The sequence below is a fragment of the Pseudophryne corroboree genome, chromosome 1 (assembly GCF_028390025.1).
Source record: "Pseudophryne corroboree isolate aPseCor3 chromosome 1, aPseCor3.hap2, whole genome shotgun sequence".
In the NCBI taxonomy this organism is placed as follows: Eukaryota; Metazoa; Chordata; class Amphibia; order Anura; family Myobatrachidae; genus Pseudophryne; species Pseudophryne corroboree.
This window is the reverse complement of record NC_086444.1, coordinates 1114035036-1114061391: the sequence shown is the minus strand read 5'-3', so window position 1 is coordinate 1114061391 and position 26356 is coordinate 1114035036. Positions and strand designations below refer to the sequence as shown.

At 47.3% G+C, this 26356-nt stretch overlaps 1 protein-coding gene across 4 annotated transcripts in view; it reads right to left on the bottom strand.

Moving 5' to 3' along the window:
- The window catches only part of LOC134995305 (uncharacterized), a 151110-nt gene that overhangs the window by 104178 nt on the left and 20576 nt on the right, over positions 1-26356 (bottom strand). Inside the window, exon 1 of one of the 4 annotated variants that reach the window (XM_063951091.1) lies at positions 12569-12867. The exons of 2 other annotated variants lie outside the window; for them this stretch is intronic. Coding sequence is in view for 1 of the 2 variants with exons in the window: in XM_063951081.1 (XP_063807151.1) it covers positions 12576-12578 (3 nt within the window). In the remaining variant the exon portion in view is untranslated. Of the gene's footprint in view, positions 1-12568; positions 12868-26356 lie in introns of those variants that run through there. One more of the 4 variants, XM_063951081.1, reaches the window with a different exon arrangement.

The window sequence follows — 26356 nt, the reverse complement described above, 5'->3', positions numbered from 1 at the left end:
CAGGGGCCCCTCAGGGCTGTGTCATCTCACCCCTGCTCTTCTCCCTGTACACAAATGACTGTACCTCAGAGGTGCAATCAATAAAGATCATCAAATTCACCGATGACACCACAGTTATCGGCCTCATCAAGGACGGGGACAAATCGGCCTATAGACGGGAAGTAGACCGGTTGGCCCAGTAGTGCAGGTACAACAACCTTGAGCTCAACCCCCTCAAAACTGTGGAGATGATAGTGGACTTCAGGAAGAAGTCAGCTAGTGCACCTCCACTAACGATTGCTGACAGTGTGGTATTGCTAGTGGACTCCAAGTTTCTAGGGACCACAATCTCCCGTGATCTTAAACGGGGGTCCAATGCTAACGCCATTGTTGGGAAAGCACAGCAGAGGTTGTTCTTCCTCAGGCAACTTAGGAAGTTCAACATCCCACAGAAGATTCTGCTCCTCTTCTATTCCGCAATTGTGGAGTCGGTACGGTGCTCCTTGATACTGATATGGTACAGCTCCGCCAGCGTGAGGGACAGATGTAGGCTCCAAAAGGTAGTCAGAACCGCTGAGAAGATCATCGGGGCCGACCGTCCCTCAGTCCAGAACCTGTACCTGTCCAGAGCTAAAAAAGTGGACAACGAAGATAGTAAAGGACCAGCTACACGCCGGCCACAGCATGTTTAACTTGCTTCCTTCAGGCAGGCGTTACAGGGCCGTCCCCGCCAGGTCCACCAGAAGCCTCAAAAGTTTCTTTCCCCAAGCGGTCCGCCTGCTGAACTCCTGAACATTGACTGACTAGATGTACATGTAACTCACTTGTGTCCCTACGGTATTCCTATCTGTATGACTTTACTACTCCCCCCCCCCCCCCCCCTCCCTACCTGCTTATCTGTTATCCTAGTATACACAAGTATACCTGGCCAATAAAGCTGATTCTGAACACAAAACTATAAAAAATTAAGAAGAGGAGAAGAGAAGAAACTAAATTATCCTGTTTCAAATGCCATTTTGTGAGGCGAACCGGGGACACCATATTTTGTCGAATGATTTAGAGGAATTATTTCTAATACTGGTCATGTATTCCATTATTATTATTATAATAATTATTATTATAAATACGGGATAGAATTGAGAGAAGGGGGAGCAGGTTACAGTCAGCGGCAATCTGGCAAGTGGTAGCAGAGGAATTGTGATGTAATGTATGAGTTTATTTTGACGCCAAGTTGCTGAAAGGAGACCCTGAGATAAAAGAAAAAATGTAGGTTCACATGGGATGGGGATCAGGAGAACGGTGGAGACCTGCCAAAGATTAAAAAAATGTGGCCACGACCACCAAATGTGGAGGTAGGTACCTTCAGAGGCACAACCTCTCCGGCATCTATTCAATTTATCTGGGAACATTTTATTGAAGAGCTCATCTCTCTTTAATAGAACAGAGCGGTGAAAACATTGGAGAAGTGGACCAATCGGTAAGTTACCCATAAAATTTTAAGTGCTCCAAAAAAATATCAACTTATAGAGATATTCAAACTGATTTGGGAATACCTGATATTTTATTGTATTTCAGAGACTCGCCTTCAGCAAATTAATAGTAAAAGTGCACCCCATTCATCAAATGTTCATGTGCTGAATAAATAGTGTCCACTAGAGAAAACATCTAGAGACATGGGCGCAAGGCTCCGTTCGGTTGATCATTTTTGTTCACTATTGGCCCATAGAGGTTCCAGCAGAAATAAGCAAGGCTTGCCCTCCTGTAATTCCATGTGAGGAAGATAACTGAATCTACCTCTAGGAGTACAAATATACAAGCAACTTAATGCTTTGAAAGATATGTATTTTTCCAAACAGAATGATTACCGCAGAACATGATGGTTCGGTTTCTGTACATCAGTTCCCTTTAGGCTATGTATAAATATCCTGGCAATACATCTCCAATGGTTGTAGATCTGCGCATGCGGGGATCTATACTGTGTATGTCCAGATCTGTGTCTGCGATGAAAGTCGCAGTGTCCCTAAGCTAAAGTGTTTCAGAAAACGGGGGCATGTCGGCCTAGTTTTCTGGGTGTCCCAAGGTCATTGGCTAAGTCAATGGACGCAACTTTATCTGGTCCCTGAACTGTGAAACCACCGGCCCGCCTGAGTAACCTGAGGGTAGATAGATAGATAGATAGATAGATAGATAGATAGACAGACAGACATAGAGATAGATAGTGATATGAGACAGAGATAGAAAGATATATAGATAGATAGATAGTAGCGATATGAGATAGAGATAGATAGATAGATTATTGTCATTGTGCAAAACAATAAAAATTGTACAGAACAATGAAATTTCAATCCTGGCCAACCACATACACGTAACAATTTAGAAACAGGATTTTGGGTTACTCAGATAGCGGATGTAAAGATTGGCCCATGGCTATGCAGGCTGAACACGGCAGTAGCGACACAAGTGCCGTGTTTTTGTACGTACCAGCTCACAGCTAACGGCAGATATACACCCAAAAAATAGCCATGACATGCCTGCGTTTTTGCAACAACTCCCCGTTAGCAGCTCCAAATGGTCACTTCCTGTTAATTACTTTGCCATGAAATCATTGATCGCAGTGACACCTTGATGCAGGCGCAGTGCCATAGCAGCATATGCGCAGTCTGGCAATATTAGCACATCGGCCACAGTGTTCAAACATGACTTAGTCCCATAGGCCGTGCGTATCAGACAAGACACCCGAAATGTGACACAACCAGCTAATGTAATATGATATACGCTGCGTCATTTGTTTTAATTTTAAAATGAGCTGGAACAATTAGTCGACTTCAATTATAAGAATAATTATTTCCTATTAGACAGACAGGCGGTTTGTATCAGCCAGGCACCCAGTATGTATTATGCAACACAACCCAGCTAATATGAAAAGTGCAGGTTCACTGTAACAAACAAGAGCCTTTTATTTATTTTTTTAACATGGTTTTGCAGCACCAGACTTAGGGTCTGATTCAGAGCCGATCGCTGCTACAACAGCGATCACACTCTGAAGCCATTTCTGGAGTGCGCATGCGAAAGCATCTCACTAGTGCGATCGCCTCTGCCTGACTGACAGGCAGAGGAGGTCGCGGGGCGGGAGAGGGCATGCCAACGGCGTTAGAACGTTGTTGGGGGAGGGGGGTGCGGTCCGGACAAAGCACGCGTGTCCGGACCATAGCAGGGGCAGCCCGCAGGGGCTGCTTGACTTCACACGCAGCCGCCACAACCCAAAGCATGGCCGTGCAATGCTTTCACACCTGTGTGTGTGTGGGAGGAAAGGGTAGGGCCTGACATGCGGGGCGGGTTAGCCCTGCGATGGGCGTCCCCCCGCATGTCAGAGAATCTGATCGTAGATGTGCTAATTTAGCACATCTACCATCAGCTCTGAATTACCCCCATAGTTTGCACTGCAGTGTGCGTGTCTGCTGTTGTGCTGTTGTGCTGTGTGTGTGTGTGTGAGACACAAACAATGATGATGCCTGCAGACACTGACACCTCTGTAGTGTAAGTTTATAACAGTACTCATACTCTTAACAGCACCTTAATTGCATCCTGGTGGTGCACTAATAAGTGCTTGCTAAAGACAATTTTTTTGTTTTTAATAAACTGTTCCAGCCCTGTCCCACACCCTGTGCCTGCGGTCTCCAGTGTGAAATGTTGCCCGCAATCATGAGGGAGGGACTTACAGAGAATCTAAAACACGTGAGAACCGACACCAGGAACATGACGTTTTCCCTCAGGGCTTGGAAACACTTGGATCTCTTAAATTCGGGAAGTGTTCGGCTTTAGTAAAATCTGATCCGCACATCTCTAGTGTACAGATGTGTCCTCTTACATCTTTGATCTGTGCGCTACAAGTCGCGTAACACATAACATGCGAGTGCCGTATGACTCAGTAGCGCCAAGCGTTTTTTCTAGAAAATGCACAAAATACACAAAATTAAATCTTATACACAAAATAATGTAATAGGACGCACAAGCAGCTTCTGCTGATTAAAATGATATGCAGCATGCCTATAATCTCGCTCCCCCCCTCTCTCTCTCATTGCATACCTCCCAACTGTCCCGATTTTCGCGGGACTGTCCCGCTGTCCCACCCGCGGGCCGCAGTGTCCCGCGGGGTTGGGGGAGTGGGGAGCAGTTGGGACTCTCTGTCTCTCGCTGCCCTGCTTAGCATGCGCACAGCGTCTATTCACTGGAGTCAGAGGGAGAGGGGGCATGCCAGCGGCTCACAGAGCGCTGGGCATGCCCCCTCAGTGACGAAAACGGGGGAGTAACTCGCGATCGCGGGTCCTCCGCAAAGCCACGCCCCTTTATTAGACCACACCCATTTTTCGGGAGCGCGCACGGCTTTGCCGCACGTGTGTCTTTCTTTGGAGAGACGAAAAGTTGGGAGGTATGCTCATTGTAGTGATAACGGGAGGCGGGGGCCTTTCCGGATTTTGCTATGGGCCCCACACAGTTCTAGTTACGCCCCTGCCCACAAGGGGGGGATAATGAGAATCATCAGCAGTGAATCCTAAGCAGCTACACCAAATCACTGTTCTTGCAAAGAAACTCCTTAGTGTCACCCCTAGCAGAACCTGAAGAATCCAGGAGATGTGACGACAAAGCAGGGCACCAGGAGATTTATGGCTGAAACGGGAGGCTCACGCATGATACGGGAGGGTAGGCAACTATGATTTGCAATTGCATACAAAATGCTATACTACTGTGTTTTCATGGAACACACTGTAACGTGGCGTTTTGGATGCGGATATAGCCGCAATTACACACAGAATATAGGCATTCCGCAGCAGAAGCTGCTTGTGCGTCCTATTACATTACTTTGCATCTAAGATGCATTTTTACAGGGAAAACACTTCAATGGCTCTTTAGCGTGACTTCAGCAAGGATGTAAAAGGACACGTGTAATTGCAGTGTATCTGTTAAAATACTACATTGTGAAATTTATACATTTTTCTCTGTATCTGATTGGCAGTCAATGTAATGTGTCTATAAACGCCTCAGACATTTATACTGTAGTAAAAATAAAAAATGCTCACTTCAACGGTCGTGAATGCAATCAGGGCCAGATTATCAATGGGGCGGATGGAGCTCCAGCTCCAGGCCTCCACATGAAAATAGGCCCATCATCCTGGCAGCAGGTTGATATCTAGCTGCATAGCTGACCAAACAACCAGTTATAAAACATAAGTATTAAAATAGTTTTTGTAGTTTTCTCAAAAAATTATGCAATGTTTCTATGTTTTTGTATTTAAGGAGACAGCAGGGCTCATGGTGTATAGCAGAGGTTCTCAAACTCGGTCCTCGGGGGCACACACAGTGCATGTTTTGCAGGTAACCCAGCAGGTGCACAGGTGTATTAATTACTCACTGACACATTTTAAAAGGTCCGCAGGTGGAGTTAATTATTTCACTTGTGATTCTGTGAGGAGACCTGCAAAACATGCACTGTGTGTGCCCCCGAGGACCGAGTTTGAGAACCTCTGGTGTATAGGGTGTACATGCCAACATGGCTCTGGCCACATTCACACAGCACTGGTCACCGTTCCTCCCCTTCTCAGTATAGGCCCTTGCAAATTTTCAGCTCCAGGCCGATGTGGCCCTTAATCCGGCCCTGAATGCAATAATAAATTCAACAAACTATCACCAGATAGTGCTCTCTATGAAAGTGAAAGCCAATCCATGAAAATCTAATTGAATGGAAATGAGGCACACGTTCTATGGACAGACTCACCTTATTGTCCTTAAACTTTATTATGATACACTAGAACAGTGTTTCCCAACCGCGGTCCTCAAGGCACACTAACAGTCCTGGTTTTAGTGATATCCAGGCTTGAGCACAGGTGACTTAATTAGTACCTCAGTTATTTTGATTTAACCATCTGTGCTGAAGCCTGGATAACACTAAAACCTGCACTGTTGGTGTGCCTTGAGGACCGCGGTTGGGAATGCCTGCACTAGAATATTGGCGAAAGAACCATGTCAACATTTTTCCCTACTGTAACCAAAAAGCCCAAATATCTTCCAAAAATTTTAAATTTAAAAAAAGCATTATTAAAAGATGGGTAGCGCCTAACTTCATACAAACGAGCAAAATGTATAGTAATAATAACGGTAAAAAATGAACTGTACCAAGATACTGTAAGTGTAACATTACATTGACTTAAGCGGAGTACACACTAGGCGATATATCGGCCTTTCGATCGAGCAATTGGTATCGCAATTTGGGCGGTGGGTGTGTGAATGAATGATATCGCATCAATGGCATCTGACTGTGTACACTTGCCGTTGTGGGCGGACTTCATAGCTGGATGGGCAAATTTAAATGCTCACCCAGCTGGGTGTCCTGACCGACACATCGAGCGGCCAATTGTTAAGTGTGCATACTAATCTATATTGTCCGCTTGGTCGACATAACAGCGGGTCTGCCGACGTGTCAGTAAGGTGTGTTCCCAGCCTAAGGCCTGTACACACTGGCCGATATATCGGACGTTCTCTTGAACGGCCGATATATCGCGGGTCCGTCGGCCAGTGTGTACGGGCGATACGTCTGTGAACTCCGTCGTTCACAAATGTATCGCGTCGGCCCTGCAGCACAGCCGACGGCCAATATATCTACCGATATATTGGCACGTTGCTTTGTGTGTACGGCGGTCGGCTGCTGCGGCGGCCGGCGGTGATTGACAGCTGAACTGGGTGGGCGTGTACACACGCCCGCCCAGTTCATGACGTCAGTCCCCGACGGATCGGGCAGACTGCCCGATCCGTCCATAGATATATCTGCAGATCAATTGATCTGCAGATATATCTACTAGTGTGTACCCACCTTTAGACCAAAAAATAAATAAAACACATAAACAATATTTTTCAGATGATACCAAACTCTAAATATTTGTTTTGTTTCCTCATAAGCTTTCAGTAGAACACACAGATTTGGTGAATAGAACTGCAGTGATGCATACCCACCTACTTCCTGGCTGCTCTCTCCCAGAGAGAGCAGCCAGGTCGGCTCGGCAGGAGGGCGGGGCAGGACAATGACGAACAGAGGGGGCGGAGACGGTAAGGGGGTGGGGGTAAGGGGCGTGGTTACAGCATCATGTAAGCCACGCCCCCTGCTCTGTAATGCCGCTATTACTGGCATTATACTGCAGGGGGTGTGGCTATGATGACACGATTTAACAAGAATCGCCTCATCGACTGCCCGGACCGCCCACTTTACTCACAAAGTGGGAGGCCGGGCAGGGGGGAATTTAAGAATCGGAAGACTTGCCTGCTTTTCCGGGGGGCCGGGAGGGTCACCCGGTTTTCGGGAGCCTCCAGGCCATTCCGGAAGAGTAGGCAAGTATGCAGTGAGGTAATGCATAAAAGTAGGGAGGCACAGTGCTAAATCTTTTTTGGTGGTGATGCATTGATTTGTGTTGACAAGTCTTGTATCCACCATGTGTTTACAGGTCGGTGTGTTAGGGGCCTGGAAGTGGATTAGGGACCTGACTCTGATTTTGAAGTAAAGCAAATAAAACCATGTAACTCTGCACCGGGGCAAAACCATGCTGCACTGCAGGTGGGGCAGATGTAACATGGGCAGAGAGCGTTACAGTAGATTTGGGCAGAGAGTGCACAAACTGAAATCTGAATTGCAGTGTCAAAATAAAGCTGTCTAACATTTGTTGGCTACATGCAAAAGCAGACAGTATTTACCCTGCACAGAAAATATATTTATGTATTTGCCCCCCTTGCATTGCAGCATGGTTTGTTCTGTACAAAGGTACTTGTTTTTTTGCTTTACATCAGAATCAGGCCCTATGGGCAGTGTAGGTGATTGCAGACACGCCAGACAGGCACAAAAACAAGGATTTGTTTTGTGGAGCGACAATATAAAAATGAGATGTAGAGGCGGCTGTTGCCCATTCTTAGGTACTGTGGGGGTCATTCCAACCCAATCGCTCGCTGCAGTTTGTCACAGCGCAGCGTTCGGGTCGGAACTGAGCATGCGCCGGCGTTTAGAGGGAGGCGGGCAGTGGCAGTGTCAATTAACTCCCGGCCAGCCGCACGAGCTGCGCTGGCCGGGAGTTACTCCTCAAATACAAAGGCATCACCACTGGGCGATGCTTTTCTATTTGTGTGGGGGAGGCCGGACTGACATGTGGGGCGGATTAGCCCTGTGCTGGGCGTCCCTCCGCATGTCAGGGAAGATGATCGTAGCTGTGCTAAATTTAGCACAGCTACGATCAACTCGGAATGACCCCCTGTATTTCTTGCCATGTGAAGGGCACACGGCCATTTCTACTCTACAGAAACACTTCAATTCTGCAAAAATGGGTGAGAAGTATTGTTTATATTTGCGCGTATAAAACGTATATTGTTTCAACCATCTGCAAAAGAATACATGGTACAAATTACATCTGTGAGGCAACAAGGATTGTATTGTGCATTAATAGTGAAAATAAGTACATTTACAGGAACAAATCCCAAAAGCCTGGCAGTGTCTCTGACTGGGTAGAACCATTTAGCAGTTAGAAAATGGTTTATGTCTGTATATTTAAGGCTGCCGATGGCAATCTGAGACACTTGCACAGGATTACAGAAGACAAAAATACCTTAAATGACATCACAGTATGGTAACTATCACATTTATTTGTAATTGTAAAATGATCTGTTAAATATTAATTTAGGGTAAATGGTCATTTAAAGGGTAGCAGTAAACAGTTTGGCCACAACAGGACCGCCATTAGGACTCGGAGGATACGGGGCTATTCGTGTATGGACCTGGCTTGATAAAGGAGCCCATCCACAACAATGATCACAGCTGCAAACTGCTTCATATTGACAAGCAGATGACTTCCTGTGAATACGCAGACACGTGCCTGTCAGACTGTGATCATTGTAGCTGCAGAGCCAGATTTAACTGGGGGCATGTGGGTAATGGGTTGTCATCTCAGGCTCCCATCTCCCAGCAAGCTTCAGCCTAGACTATCTCTACTTCCTCCTCTCTGCATGTGTACCTGCCCACAGCCCAACACGTCTCTTCTCTTCCTCCCAATGTTTCCTCAGCTGTACCTCAAACCCCCTCCCCACCTGTGCCTGACCCCATTATAACCTGTAGCTCTTCTCCCTTCCCCATCTGTGACTCCCTTTCATCATGTGCTCCTCTGCCTTCTTCCCATTAGTGTCTCTGCCCCCTTAAACTATCATCAGCCCACTCCCCATTTTTACAGGTTGGGTTCAGGAGACCGGCAGTCAGGATGCTGGCGGTCAAAATACTGACTCGGCAGTCCCGACTGTTAAAATCTCAACATGGGTTAGAACGGAAGCTAACCCTAACCTCATTCCCCCCCTCCCCGCAGCATAAGCCTAATCCTCCCCCCACAGCCTAACCCTAACCTCCCCCCGTAGCCTACCCCTAACCTCTCCCCTGTAGCCTAACCCTCCACCCGCAGACTAAGCCTAACCTCTCCCCGTAGCCTGACCCTAACCTCTCCCCGCAGCCTAACCCTAACCTCTCCCCGCAGCCTAACCCTAACCTCTCCCCGCAGCCTAACCCTAACCTCTCCCTGCAGCCTAACCCTAACCTCCCCCATGTACTTACGTTTGGGATTCCAGCGGTCTGAATTCCAGCGTCAGCATTCTGACAGGTGTTGGGATTCCGGCGCTGGTCTCCTGACCGACGGCATCCCGTAAGTTGGGATGCAACCTACATCCCATTTGTACTATTGACCCCCTAACTGTGCCTCTGCCCACTTCTCGCATGTGTTTTTGCTACTGCCAATCTATGCCTCTCCCCATTCCCCATCTGTGCCTTTGTCAACTCTTCAATTGTGCCTCTGCCACCTTCCCCATCTGTGCCTCTGCCACCTTCCCCATCTGTGCCTCTGCCACCTTTCCCATCTGTGCTTCTGCCCACTCTCCATCTGTGCCTCTGCCACCTTCCCCATCTGTGCCTCTGCCACCTTCCCCACCTGTTACTTTGCTGTCTTTACCCATGTGTGCCTCTGCCACGTCCACTTGAGTGCCTGTGTTCCCTCCCCAAGTGTGCCACATACTCCTGCCCATGCCTGATGGCTGCACAGAAGTGGTGTGGACCAACAGAGGAAATGCCACATAACAAAATCTTAGGATAGCAGCTAAGCACAACTTTCTGTTAATAAATAACTCGGGAGTGTGTGTGTGTGTGTGTGTGTGTGTGTGTGTGTGTGTGTGTGTGTGTGTGTGTGTGTATGCATGGGGATGGGGGGGAGGGGCCATGTGTGCCTGTGCCACTTGTGCTGGGCCCCTGATGGCAGAGTCAAAACAACCAACAAGTGATTTTTTTGTCTCATATCTATAAAACTTTTAACTGCTCTTATGACCTCTCTCCACAAATGTTAACAGCCTGCTCATTGCGGTATATGCCAGGGAGACCCGCCCTATGGTGTGGTAATACACTTCCATTGTTATTTGTGGCAATATTTGATTCTAATAAGAGGGGAAAGCAAGAGGAAAGATCAGGGATGTGATACGGACCATCAGAACGTATGTATGACAGCTAAACCGAAAGCAGAAAACTATGCACAACATTCTATTCCCATTATTTCTTTACTTAATCCACATCAGCTCCTGCCCCAGCATGCCCACCTGACGCTACTGCTGTATCCACAGATCAGATTGCTGTGCACTGAGCAGTCTGCTACAGGGCTGTCATTCATATTGGGCACACTTCTAAGCCAATCACCCGGCTCAGTGACATTATCTGCTTACACAGCTCATGTGAAATATGCTTGTGAAGAGGGAACACATGAATATGCTGACTGGAAATATAGATACAGTTTGAAGGGTTTGGGTGGCGCCTTATCTCTGGTGTTTTCGCCAAATAGTTAAAAAGGCCGATGGTGAGGTAATTAGCCAGCATTCATTTTCTTAAGCTAGGTACACACAGTCAGATTTTTTTGGCGCGGCAATCGGACGATTTTTCTGGAAATTGTAGGCACCAATATCTGAGCTGCACAGTTACCAATTTTCTGCCACATCACACTGCATTTGCATATGTCCGCTACAAGGAGGATGACATAGTGACAGGTAAACAGAGGAAATATGGGCAGATTATTGAGAATGCACACTCACTGGGCAATATGGGGAGATTGTGGCAGAGATTTTTGGTTTGGAATGACAGATCAGAAACTTGATCGTTCATGTGTGTGGGCAAGATTTTTCAGAATTATCGGTGAAACAATAACTTTGGTCGTTCTCCCAATTATTGGCAAATCAGAGCAATAATTGTATAGTGAGTGCTTAACTTTATATTAGAAGGTCAACAATTTTCAGTGGCTTCAGTGTGTATTGTTGACATTATCTAGACACCATAATGTCGACAGGCAGGCTACAAAATGTTGAAATACATTTTGTCGACATGTTCAGAATGTCGACAGCCACAATGCAGGCACTGAAAGTATCAACACTGACAAGTTGTGGACATGCTCTGTCTCCCGGATAAGATGAGGAGCTGACCTGAGCTGGGGAGGGGGGAAGGGGGAAATATCTCTTGGGTCAGTAATCATTTCTTTTATGTCTAGAATTACTTCTCAATATCCTAGCTTAGAGACCCCCATACATCTGCGATATATTGGGGCAATACACCGTTCTCAAGATGATTGTCACAATAAATCGGTGATATACGGCCTCCCCCTATTGGCAATGCGGATCAAAAAGTGATACTTCTGCTTAGGTATGGTCATCGATGAATGACGATTCAAAATAATCGATGGTCTCCACCCGATGTTGAATAGGTTTACCATCGATGGCAAGGGACAGAATAGTTTCCTGCCATCGATGGTTGCTGTTGGCCCAATGGGTCCCCACACCCTTACACAGTGCAGCACAGTGTGTAATAACAGGAGGCAGTGCAGGGCTGCTGACTGACAGCTGAGACTGTCAAGTCAGTTATAAAGTGAGCCAGGACACTGTGAGTGACACATATACAGTGTGCCGGGATGTCGATGTCCCGCCTCGCTGTAAAGCTGATTTGACAGGCTCAGCTGTCAATCAGCAGCCCTGCACTGCCACTGTTATTACAAATAGTCGATGCTGACCTAGACTCCTCCCTAGGGCACCACCCCTAAGGCAGAACTAGGATCAGACTGTGGAAGCCTGGACGCATGCGCAAACCACTAATGCTGAAAACCATTGATGGTACAGGATAACATAGTTTGTTACCATCAGTGGCCTGTGTCACCATCACCATCGATTGTGAACATCAATAGAGGGCACTCCGATGGCCATCCCTACTTCCGCTTAGACATGAATGCAGGGTGTTTTACATGAAGGTCTTTAAACAGCTGTTATATTTCATTGTGACAATGTATTTGCTGAACACAATGTTGCAGAGTCTGCCCAGTTTCAGGGGCTAAATTTAGTGAATATTATCTAAAATAAAGTATCCACAGTGTCTTTCTTACTTTAAACATCAACATCTGGGGGTTTCTGTAACAATCAGTCTTTATCATGGTCTATATGGGGAGATACTGAGACCAACTATCTGTAGTTGTTAGTGGAAAGATGTGGTGTTTTTGTTACCAACCTCCCACCATTAACTGCTGAGTCCTCTGATGCTGCCGGATCCAAACTGTCCCTGCAAGCTCTAGTCCCAGACTCTCCCAACAGCTCCGCCTCCGGTCCGCTTCTCCATTGCACTCTGCCGCCTGTCAGCTACACTCAGTGCCTCCCTAATCTGATGGCCAGGATTAGTCACCTCCCATTACAACTGAGGGGGGCGCTGGCCGGCCGCAGATCCTGCACCGGTCAGTCCAATAGGACAAACAAGCTGTTTAGCTGCTGCTGGCTGCCACCTGCCACCCGCATGCCGACAGAAGCAGGCCCTCCTGCCCAACTGTTCCCTTCACATATGCCGTGCTACATGGAGGAGCTGTGGGATCATCCCTAATCGGTAGTAATAGTGATTCCTTTCACTGTATCACATGTGATTCCAATTTTTAGTTCTCTTTAGTGCTGCATTTATGTTTTGTTTGTTTTTTCTATTTGTTTTGGTATTTTAGATTTAGGGATCAGGCCAGATATGCCCACAGTGCCAGATATGCCCCCAGTGCCAGATACACGTCCCCCCAGTGCCAAATATGCCCCCATTGTCAGCTACACATCTCCCCAGTGCCAGATACAAAACTTCAAACGGGCTCTCAAGACCCACTTCTTCACCAAACCCAGTCAACTCTCCTCCTAACCCTCTTGTCTATGCTCACTGTCTACCCCGTCTGTGTCACTCCGGTCTGTTAGCCCCTCACCTTTTAGATTGTAAGCTGGCAAGAGCAGGGACTTCTTTCCTCATGTGCCTTTCCTTTTCTTACTTACACTATCTTATACTCCATACTCCCTTTGATGGCACCTAACCCCAGGTTTTCTATACCTGTCCTATTTTGTCCTGTACTGTAACTGCGGTTTTCTTGTTTGCTCATTTTATTATGTACTGTGTAATGGGCGCTGCGGATCCCTTGTGGCGCCATATAAATAAAGAATAATAATAATAATAATAAAAGGTGGTCCCACAGTGATAGTAATAATTAGGAGGTGATGCTTCTACTCTTCCCACCACAACCTTTCCAGCCAGACCAGTCTTCCTTTGTCATTTCCATTTTGACTGTTGCAGGATAAAAGCTTGCCATTGGATTATTAAACAGCGGATGTGAAGGTGTATTTATTTCACTACATCTTATGTGGAAAATGGAGGAGACTTCTCTTCCGTGCAGATATGACACTTCATTACATTATTATATTGGGAACTGACAGGGTAATATGATTTTCAGCACTAACACAGCCATCGCTATGCTTCCATTAGGCCTTCACCTGATATATCCCCGGCGCAAATGCTACTATTTCTGAGTTGTACACATCCTAAGTACCCAACTGAAGAGATAAGGGCATTTTTTTGGCTTGTGTTTTCTTTTTTTTAAATTATGCTCTGTATGCTTACCATAGGAACTCCCCCCTCCCATCCACTAAACACCCAAACAGAAAGATGAGGTGTGTGTACACATGGGGGGGTCATTCCAAGTTGTTCGCTCACTAGCAGATTTTAGCAGCATTGCACACGCTAGGCCGCCGCCCTCTGGGAGTGTATCTTAGCTTAGCAGAATAGCGAACAAAAGATTAGCAGAATTGCGATTAAATAATTCTTAGCAGTTTCTGAGTAGCTCTAGACTTACTCCTACACTGCGATCAGCTCAGCTCGTTTCGTTCCTGGTTTGACGTCACAAACACGCCCGGCGTACGGCCAGCCACTCCCCCGTTTCTCCAGACACTCCCGCGTTTTATCCTGGCACGCCTGCGTTTTTCCACACACTCCCAGAAAACGGCCAGTTTCCGCCCAGAAACACCCACTTTCTGTTAATCACACTCCGATCACTTCAACAATGAAAATTCTTCGTTCGGACGTGAGTAAATCTACTAGGTTTTGTGCTAAAATACTTAGCGCATGCGCACTGCGTACCACGCGCATGCGCATTTTTGCCTTAATCGCTCCGTTGCGAAAATCAGCAACGAGCGAACAACTCGGAATGACCCCCATGGAGTGCACACAACGACTCTCTGGGGCAGTCAGGAGTCTCTACAGGTTTACGTACAAGCTTGGCATTGTTGCAGCAGTAAGAGTGATGCTGTCTAGGGTGCAAGGCCCATGGTTTATCCCTGCCATGGGCTCAAGTATTGCATCTGTCACCTTCTTGCACACTATCACACTCATTAATGCAACCTCCTCCTCCTTATATGCCCTTAGAGGAAGGCTGTTCAACTGGTGGCGCAAACTGTGGTTGGCATGGGACTATTGTGCCGTACAGGACAGCATGGTATGGGCATGATACTTTATACATTGCACTTTGTGGTGTGCATGAGTCTAGTATGCTGCCCACAGGTCTGCATCTATACACACACAGGTCTCTGGTGAACATGAAATTATTATCCTAATGCCCGCCACAAACACAAGGCAGTATTTGGCGGGCATTAGGCTGTTATGGTGGGCACAGGACTGTGAGGATGGGCATATGACTATGGTGGGCATGATGGCTGATGACAGGTTCAGGGCTGTATGTTGAAGCCAGGTCATAATTTTTGCTATACCACATGATACACTCTTAGTGCTGGGCAGAGGATGGCACAACAGTTATAGCTTTTTTTTTCAACTTACCAAGCAAGCTAAGATTGTTTTTTCACCATAGCATTGTATAATGCGATTTTTCAGTATAACAAATTATATTTACTTTTTCTCCATACTGTGCCACGGTTTAGGTACAAAAGGTTGATATGGTCAAAAGGTCAACAGGGTCAAAAGGTCAACACAAATTAATTTTTTTTATTTTTTGGAGTGTCATTTTGTATGTTTAACCATATCTAAGCACAATCAGTGGAAACGCGTACTCTCGTGGGCTCGATTAGCTCGCCCAAAAAACTCGCCCATTGGCATGTCACCCTTTTGACTATGTCAACCTTCAGCACTGTCTACCTTTTACCTGTTGACCTTTTGACCATGTCGACCTAATGCATGTCAACCATATGGGGTAGACCCTATTGACTGTCGACCTAGACACTGCCGGCCTGTACACTGGAACCCCCAATAGGGTAGCACTGTTGCTGCCCCTGAGGCACCTGTATTTGGTTTGCAGGGTGCAGCTTGCAGTCTGGAAAGCCCCTGGACAGCAGTCGACTCCCTGGTTCCAGACCCCTATGTGTGCAGGGAAGGGCTGGGAGAGGAGGTCGTGAGGCCAACCCAGGGAGCATGGGTCCCCTGCTGCTGCACTGCCTCCTCTGTTGTTTGTTCCCCTATACTCTATGTAGGTCCCCACAATTGTGATTCTCTGTATATAACTAGTACTAGAGCAGGGCCAGGGGAATGGTTCGCTAAAAGAACAGGAATAATTATGCAAAATGTTAGTGATTTTAATATAACCCACACTGTAGGAAAGAAGAAGAGGATCCACATGTACGTGTCTACTGTGACCAACAATTTGCATTAAATGTGAGAGTTTTCTTCCTTCTAACATTGGGCCTAATTCAGACCTGATTGCAGCAGCAAATTTGTTAGCTAATGGGCAAAATCATGTGCAGTGCAGGAGGGTGGGGGGGGGGCAGATATAACATGTGCAGAGAGAGTTAGATTTGGGTGGGGTGTATTGAAACTGAAATCTAAATTGCAGTGTAAAAATAAAGCAGCCAATATTTACCCTGCGCCAGTGGTGCAAGTATGCCGGTACGCTCGGGTACGCGGTACCCTTAAGAATTTGGCAGTGGGTACTCAGTACCACCTGCCACACGCTTTGCACCCGTGACCGCCATTAGCACAATTATAATGCGCTACAAAGCAACAAAACCATGGTGGTTCGCAGCATGACGGCATCTCCCACAGGGTTACTGTGGCATGACGGTAACGTCATGGTGTCACATCACTCTTCCTCCTCTGGCGGCTGTGGCTGGCATGAAGAGAGGAGCCTGATTGCACTTTCCGCAGCATCCCTTGTTGGGAGCAGCAGTGCAGCTGTTTCCATTCACTTGGCTCGTGTGATGCATCGGCACTGAGCGGCTTTTGTTCTTCACAGGCTGGGCTTCTGGGCATGTCTCTGGCTTTACTGTGTGGGGTAATTAATTTATAATATAATGTGGACACTAATATATATTTCTATTATTACAGGGGTATTACTATATATTTCTATTATACCAGGGACACACTACAGTATATTTCCTGTTATAATGGAGGCATTACTACATAGTGGGGGTAATTCCAAGTTAATCGCAGCAGGATTTCTGTTAGCAGTTGGGAAAAACCATGTGCACTGCAGGGGAGGCAGATATAACATGTGCAGAGAGAGTTAGATTTGGGTGTGGTGAGTTCAATCTGCAATCTAATTTGCAGTGTAAAAATAAAGCAGCCAGTATTTACCCTGCACAGAAACAAAATAACCCACCCAAATCTAACTCTCTCTGCACATGTTATATCTGCCTCCCCTGCAGTGCACATGGTTTTGCCCAACTGCTAACTAAATTCCTGCTGCGATCAACTTGGAATTACCCCCATTGTTAGTAAATAGGGGGCATTACTAATTTACTACATATATTTATTATACTGGGGGTATCACTATATATTTCTGTTATACTGGAGGCATTACTATATATTTCTAGCCTTGCTTCCAGAGTGCAAAGAAAAGGGGCTGTGTCATGTGGCAACGTCGCTAGTGTCATGTAGCCAGTAGCCACTCCCATTGGTGGCATGTGGTCACGCCCCCTCACAACACATGACCATGACCATTTTTCGGCACTCAGTACCACTAAGAAAATATTTCTACTTGCACCACTGCCCACAAATATAACCCACCCAAATCTAACTCTCTCTGCAAATGTTATATCTGCCACACATGGCTCATGGGGGGTAATTCAGATCAGATCGCTGTTGTGCATTTTCGCACAGCGGGCGATCAGATCTGAACTGCGCATGCGTATGCACTGCAAAGTGGTTAGCCGGTCAGCGACAGGTTTGTGTGAAGGATCCATTCGCATGGGCTTTCGCAAGGAGATTGACAGGAAGAGGGCGTTTGTGGGTGACAACTGACCATTTTCAGGGAGTGTCTGGAAAAACGCAGGCGGTACCAAGTGTTTGAAGGGAGGGTGTCTGACGTCAAATCCGGCACCTATCAGCCTGATGTGATCGCAGCGGCTGAGTTAGTCCTGAGCTGCGTAGAGACTGCATAAAATTAGTTTGTGCAGCTCTGCTACACATGCGTTTGCACACTTGCATAGCTAAAATACACTCCCCATGTAGGCCGCGACTATCTGATCACAGGGCTGCAAAAATCACTGCCTAGCGATCAGGTCTGAATTACCCCCATGGTTTTGCCCATCAGCTAACAAATTTGCTGCTGCGATCAGGTCTGAATTAGGCCCATAAATCATGAATAAAGCAATGGAACTACTGATTAACTTACAAAATAAATGGATAAATCTATGATTTCATTTTGCTCAAGTTCTTCACTCTGATTGGAAATAGCCCAGGTTGTAGACAGGGCCGGCCCGATGCATACGCGGGCTACGCAGCCGCGTTGAGCGCCAGGCAGTAGAGGGCGCTGCTGCAGACAGTGAGTCACAGTAACTCACTCTCTACAGCAGCAGTGGACAGCAAGCGGCTTGATCCGCTCCCGGCCACCGCTGCCCGGCGCGCACTGGTGTCTCCGGCACGAAGTGACTATCTTAAATTGGGCGCCGGCCATGAGCCAATCAGAGCTCGCGGACCGGCGGCTGAGACTCCTGATTGGCTGCCGGACAGCAAGCTCTGATTGGCTCACGGGCCAGCGGCGAATTGAAGATAGACACCGCCGCTGGAGACGGAGGGGTAGGAGAGGCGCACGCTGCGCTCTCCTCCCCTCACAGAAGCGGTGAGCAGCACTTTTTTTTTCAGGGAGGGAGGCACTGTGGGGGCATGTGTATCAGCACTGGGGGCATATCTGGCACTGTAGGAGGCACTGTGGGGGCATGTGTAGCAGCACTGGGGGCATATCTGGCACTGTGGGAGGCACTGTGGGGGCATGTGTAGCAGCACTGGGGGCATATCTGGCACTGTGGGGGCATGTATATCAGCACTGGGGGCAAATCTGGCACTGTGGGAGGCACTGTGGGGGGCATGTGTAGCAGCACTGGGGGCATATCTGGCACTGTAGGAGGCACTGTGGGGGCATGTGTAGCAGAACTGGGGGCATAAGTGGCACTGTGGGAGGCAATGTGGGGGCATGTGTATCAGCACTGGGGCATATCTGACACTGTGGGAGGCACTGTGGGGGCATGTGTAGCAGCACTGGTGGCATATCTGGCACTGTGGGGGCATGTGTAGCAGCACTGTGGGAGAATGTGTATCTGCACTGGGGGCATATCTGGCACTGTGGGGGCATGTGTAGCAGCACTGTGGGGGAATGTGCATCTGCACTGGGGGCATATCTGGTGCTGTGGGGATATGTGTATCTGCACTGGGGGCATATCTGGCAATGTGGAGGCATGTGTATCTGGCACTGGGGGCATATCTGGCACTGTGGGGATATGTGTATCTGCACTGGGGGCATATCTGGCACTGTGGGGATATGTGTATATGCACTGGGGGCATATCTGGCACTGTGGGGATATGTGTATCTGCACTGGGGGTATATCTGGCGCTGTGGGGACATGTGTATCTGACACTGGGGACATCAGTCATCCACTATCTCAATGTCACCCTGCCTCAGTCACCCATTATCTCGCTGTCACCCCTGCCTCACCAGTAACCTACTATCTCCCTGTCACCCACTATCACCATGTACCATGGGGAGTACAATTGTGTAGCCACACCCCTTTCTTGTAAGACCATACCCCTTTTATCCCATCAAGGAGCGCCAAAATAGATTTTTGCTTAGTAAAAAAAATAAGCTTGGGCCGACCCTGGTTGTAGAGTAATCATTCTAATTAAGGCATCCTGTTATTCTGGGCCTGATTCAGAGATGGACAGAAATTCAATGCTGCATGCAAACAGCATTGTATTTCCATCCAATCTGTGGGCAGGACACGCAGAAGACGACTTTGAAGAGTCACGTCCTGCATGTAACTGCTATCCCAGCACAACGACCGATGTTGCCAGCTTGGATGCAACATCGTGACCATCAGTAGCGATGTTCCAAGCAGATGGCCAGCTGAGTAAGCTCCAGCATACTCAGCTGACCGACAGAGGCGGGGGGTGTGAGGCCTTATTTCTGGGAATGTAAGCCTCCCCCTCCTCACCTCCTCAACACATCTGCCTGTCAATCATGCAGTGGCAGAGGGGAAGTGCAAGTGAGATTGCAAGGCCGGTTCTGTGCTTGTGACTGTGCAACACGCCTTGCGCAGCTACAGATTCCAGATAAAATGGGAATGAGCGTGTGGGCCCAGACCTGAGTTTAGGACTGATTGAGGCCCTCTGCACGGATGAGGTGAAGTAAACTGGTAAACATTGGAATACATTTCTGGTCTGTGGAAAAGCAGTCTGGTCATACTGTAACAGGGAAACCTGCAGCGTGTGCCCCTCAGTTATAGTGGGACGTACCGTAGACCAGCCCATTAGCATGAGGCTAAACTGCCTAGGGGAATTATACCTGGACAAAAAAACCCACCCCATGCTGATAACAGTGGAATATGTGGGTTTTTTTTTATGTGGCACTACCCGTCCCAGCAAGCACTGGCAGCCGAACTCTAAGCAAGTCTCATGTTAAATGGGTAGCCCAGAACCTGTTTGAAAAGTCATATGTGGTAAGGACTAAGAAATTGTGGTAATTTACTGTAATTCACAGGTTTTATTGGTCTGTACACCCAACTGCCTGCAGTACTTGAAAGTAAGTTGTACAGTGTGTTTCAGTTTAGTGACTGGCCCCTCACAGGAGTTCATCTAATTCCTGGGTTTAGCAAGTAACTTTGGCCACTGGAATTTCCACATGATCACATTACTAGGGTTTATGAAACTTAGACAAGGGCAGTTAATGGAATGACTGAGTAAATGAGTAAACGTGATCATTAAAAGGGATGCTATGCTGCAAATGGAAATGTTTCAGTGTGTTGTGTTATATTACAATGCATAGACAAGGTCAATTTACTCTATTCCAGGATTCACCCTATATTCACAATGCCCAACTGGGACACTTTCCCAACTTTAAAGGGGAATAATGATAAGACATCCCTTTAACTATGTTCAATTTGCCGGCTGTCGGGATCCCGGCGGTCAGGCCACCGATGCCGGAATCCCAACAGCCAACAATGCCGCCAGCCGGAATCCCGGCAAAACAGCACTATTCCCACTTGTGGGTGTCCACGACACCCATAGAGTGGGAATAGATCCTGTGATGAGCCCAGCGAGCTACTGATCCCGAAGTGTGGCGAGTGCAGTGAGCCCGCATGGGGACTGTTTCCGCTCGCCCCACTGCCGGCATTCTGGCGGGCGGGATGACACTGTCTGGATATAGACACCCGGCATCCTTTCCACCGGTAAATCATACTGAACATATTGTGCCTGCCTAATCCAAAGCTCCATGGACAACAGAACACCCTCCCGAATCCTGCCCACTGTGGAGGGTGGAGGAATCGTGATGCAATGCAGCCAGCACCTCCCACATGGACTTACCTTCTTTCCAGCAGCATGATAAAGTAGGTAAGTGTTTTCCTAGTTGGTTTCTGCAAAAGAATAGCTAGCATAGATGATATATACATCTCTCCAAAATATAAGCTGGCTGCACATATATAGGGCTATTCATCCAACACTACCCACTGTGATCAAAAAGTATCACATCAATATTTATTACATCACTATCAGGCATGTCCGTAACTGTAGCTAGACGATAACGGCTACATGCCTGTATGTAGGTAGACTGTGATCTTGTTGCCCAGCATCTGTGTCTAGGTTTATTTAGAAAACTATTTCATTTCCCACAAGATTTTTTAAAGTAGAAAAAAAATGTTCTGCTGTAGGAATTCCACATACAATGCAGAGAGCATTCTAGTGATCCACATACAATGCAGAGAGCATTCTAGGGATCCACATAGAATGCAGAGAGCATTCTAGTGATCCACATACAATGCAGAGAGCATTCTAGGGATCCACATACAATCCAGAGAGCATTCTAGGGATCCACATACAATGCAGAGAGCATTCTAGTGATCCACATACAATGCAGAGAGCATTCTAGGGATCCACATACAATGCAGAGAGCATTCTAGGGATCCACATACAATGCAGAGAGCATTCTAGTGATCCACATACAATGCAGAGAGCATTCTAGTGATCCACATACAATGCAGAGAACATTTTAGAGACCAGCATACAATGCAAAGAGCATTCTACTGACCCGCATACAATGCAGAGAACATCCTAGTGACCACTATACAATGCAGAGAGCATTTTAGTGACCCAATGTATACAATGCAGAGAACACTTTAGTGACCTCTTCATAATGCAAAGAAAATTACAGTGACTGATATACCTAATAAAAGGCATCACAGTGACTTCTGTACAATACAGACAGCATTCTCATGACCACTACACAAAACACAATGCATATTAGTTACTGCTATTCAATACCACCAATGTTTTTAAGAAACTGTGAAATGCAGACCCCAGGGGTAAATGTGATTGGGTCCAAGTTGCCAGAAGTCCGGGATTATGTCCCATATTTTTAAAGCGGCAATCATTTACAAGGTATATATGATTGCAGCATTAAAAATATGGCCATTCCTGGACTAAGGACCCGATTCAGGGCCTAATTCAGACCTGATCGCAGCAGCAACATTTTTCTCTAATGGGCAAAACCATGTGCACTGCAGGTGGGGCAGATGTAACAGGTGCAGGGAGATTAGATTTCGGTGGGTTATTTTGTTTCTGTGCATGGTATATACTGGCTGCTTTATTTTTACACTGCAATTTACATTTCAGTTTGAGCACACCCCTCCCAAATCTAACTCTCTCTGCACATGTTACATCTGCTCCACCTGCAGTGCACATGGTTTTGCACATTAGAGAAAGTTTTGCTGCTGCGATCAGGTCTGAATTAGGCCCTCAGTAATGATTGAAAATTCTGCTAAAAAGCGTTCTGTTCGCGTGCTGGGGGCCACCCGTCGCAGGGCAAGGCCACCCAGCATGCTACCCATCGCCTCCCCCCTGCTATCACTCTGAAATTGCGGTCGCATCTTTGTGATCGCTGTGGCTGCGTGTGACGTCACGCAGCTGTCCCGATCACGCCCACGACATGCCCCCATTCGCACCACCACATCTCCATTTCCTCGTTGCAGCCCCCGCAATGCTCCATTTCCGCCTTGGAAACGCAGTGTTTCCTCCGCCCTCCCACCCCTCAAACGCTTCTGCCTGATTGACAGGCAGAGGCGTACGTATTTACTGCGGGGTGCCTGCACTAAATGTAGGCTCATGCGCAGGATGGACCTTGCGCATGTACGCACACTGACTTTGTCATTTTTTCGGTTGGATCGCGTTTTGCAATCCAACCTGAATAGGGCCCTAAATCCCTGACCTCTGCCAACTCAGACCCTATTACATTCACCCTAAATCTCTGGTTGTTTTCACAATGCAGGCCTCCTAAATCTCTGGTGGTGTTACCTAGAAGACCCCTAATATCTCAGATAACCACTGGAATTCTTACAAAGCTTTACAAACGCCAGACCTTTGGCTAATTTATTATTAATATTATTTTTTATAGCCAAATTAAAAGAAAAAGAAAACTATTTGTCCAAACACTACAAACAGCCAATGAAAACTGACTGTTTTCACACACAGGTCATTTGTGATTGGCTGTTGATAAAGGGAGTCTCAGTTTTGACCAACTGGTCGAGCATGCTGGAGCTTGTAGTTCCAAGACTGTCTGTGTCTCTGTTAGATTGATAGTAGCTAATTGTGGGTTGCACTGTGTCGACATGTAATTATTAATAACATTGCTGACACCAGGCTTCATATTACAGCTGTTCTAGAGCTTGTAACATATACAACATTGAAATGATCCAACTGATAAGTAATGTTTTACAATAGAACAAGAAAGTAAACTTAGGAAAATGAAGTTAATGTAATTTCTAGGCAGAATTCTACACTGGTAATTAGAGTAGTTTTCTGTAATGTGATGTGATGTATTATTGCACAGCCACAGTCCAACCTGTTTCATCCACATTCTTAGAGGGTTGGAGACCTTGCTAAAGCTATTTGTCATCACACTGCCACAGGTGTTCTCTTTCTTTCCCAATGTACCTGCCGTATTTATTACTGTTACAAGCCAGTTTTTCCACCTACTAAACTCAGAATACAGCTCTTAAAATGAGTAGTGTATACAGTAAATTGCAGCGATTATTACACCCTGGGAGACTGAGGGGGTCATTCTGACCTGATCGCTCGCTGCAGTTCTTCGCAGCGTAACGATTAGGTCAGAACTGCGCATGCGCTGGTGCCGCTGTGTGCCGGCGCGTGGCTGACAGCCGACGGCTGTCGTTGCTTAGCGATCGACTCTGCCTGACTGACAGGCAGAGGCGGTCGCTGGGCGGGAGGGGGCGGCACTGCGGAGTTTGGCCGCTGTTTTGTGGGCACTGTCCGGCCAACGCAGGCGTGGCCGCACGCAGCCGCTGTGACCCAGGCAGCGACGAGTAGCTTCCGGCCAGCACGCAAAAGCTGCGCTGGCTGGGAGCTACTCCTGAAGTGCAAAAGCATCGCCGCTGTGCGATTTTTTTGCACTTCTGCAACGGGGCAGGGATTGACATGCAGGGCGGGCTAGACTTGTGCTGGGCGTCCCCCCGCTTGTCTGTGTTCCTGATCGGAGCTGTGCTAAATTTAGATCAAGTCGGAATGACCCCCTCAGTCCTTTTGTATATGGTTTGGACACTATAGTCCTGATTCAGTGGAGGATGCTTATGTCACTACCACTGGGTCTTTGTACATGGTAACTGTGTGACAATATGCAAAAGTCGCAAGAGTGTGAAAAGATGCCTCCTGCCATCTTCTCTGATCCGCTGCCCGCATCCGAAGTTGTCCAGGATGTCCGTTAAAACTACGCTCCGAGGATGCAGCCGCTAGCTTCAGCGCACCTCCAAAATGGAGGCAACACACTTCTGTTTTGAGGAACATTGCCCCAAATGCCTGCAGCATGTCAATCATGTTGTGTCGTCCATTACACTGTGACTAGGGCATTGCAGCACATGCATACTGTGGCCCCTGGCGCATGTGCAGTCCCGTCATTTGCGGTCAGATTGGCCCTATTTAAATGAAACCTATTGATTTTTACACAGTGATTTGTGTTACAGATAAAAAGATAAACAAGATACATTCAACTGCTGAAATATAAGTAAAGCCAGGTACACACTAAACGATATATCATTCCGAAAAAGGTGGTCATTCCGAGTTCGCTCGTTGCCGATTTTCGCTATACTGCGATTAGTCGCTTACTGCGCATGCGCAAGGTACGCAGAGCGCATGCGCTTAGTTATTTTACACAAAAGTTTGGTATTTTACTCACGGCATAACGAGGATTTTTCATCGTTCTGGTGATCGGAGTGTGATTGACAGGAAGTGGGTGTTTCTGGGCGGAAACTGGCCGTTTTCTGGGCGTGTGCGAAAAAACGCAGGCGTTTCTGGGAAAAACGCGGGAGTGTCTGAAGAAACGGGGGAGTGTCTGGGCGAACGCTGGGTGTGTTTGTGACGTCAAACCAGGAACGAAACTGACTGAACTGATCGCAGTGGCTGAGTAAGTCTCGAGCTACTCAGAAATTCTGCTAATCTTTCGTTCGCAATTCTGCTAAGCTAAGATACACTCCCAGAGGGCGGCGGCTTAGCGTGTGCAATGCTGCTAAAAGCAGCTAGCGAGCGAACAACTCGGAATGAGGGCCAAAGAACGGAAAGGTATATTATACGCATCATAGAGTGGGTACTCCCGATTGTGCATGGGCAGCGGTCGTTCATTTCATCTCTCCATCTGATGTGCTGCACGTCAGATGGGGAGATGCAGTGTAATGATGGCATGCCGTTACATGCATGCTGTAATGATGCATCACGCTGTCGTAGACTGGATCGGGCAGTGTGTACGGTGGTGCAGTGCATCATTACACTGCGTCGCTTATTCATTGGGACGTACATCGTTTTAGTGTGTACCAAGCATAAGTGCAAAAACAATTATAATTTTATTTATAGAACGCTCTTTCTCCAACAGGGTTCAAGGCATTTTACAGGCTCAAAAACAGTAGAAAAAAAATACTCTGCCGCCCAGCAGTTGCGACCGCAATTTAATTGCGGTCGCAACTGTGGACGCTGCTAAGGTGCCATTTTCTCCATCAGAGCAGCTGCGCATGGCGTCACGCAAGCGCCCAGAAAAAGCAGCCGACCTGCCCCCATTTTCCCCGCGCCAACCCTGCAATGGTCCACCACACCCGCCCACCCCACTAACGCCTCTGTCAATCAGGGACCTGGACGTGCGCACTAGCGCCGAGCACGGGGAATATGCGGTCGCATCACTTAGCAATGCGACCTGAACAACCCCCTTTGTCTATTGTCATCTAAGCTTTGGTTAAAAATGATCTCTCAAGTCCATAACTTTACTGGCCTCCCACCCATGTGACTAATCATATGAAACTGGCTGAGGTACATGCTGACATAACACACTCTCTTAGGGCTTGGTCACCTTACAGCACTAAGGGGAGATGTGTAAGTGGTTAGTGTTAGAGTCCTGACTGCATGCACAACACAATGTGAATAGAGCAGGCATCAGGATCATTACACAAAAGATCACACACACTACACACACATGCTGGATCACCTCCCCTGATAACACACAGGGGCACAGTTACAGCCACT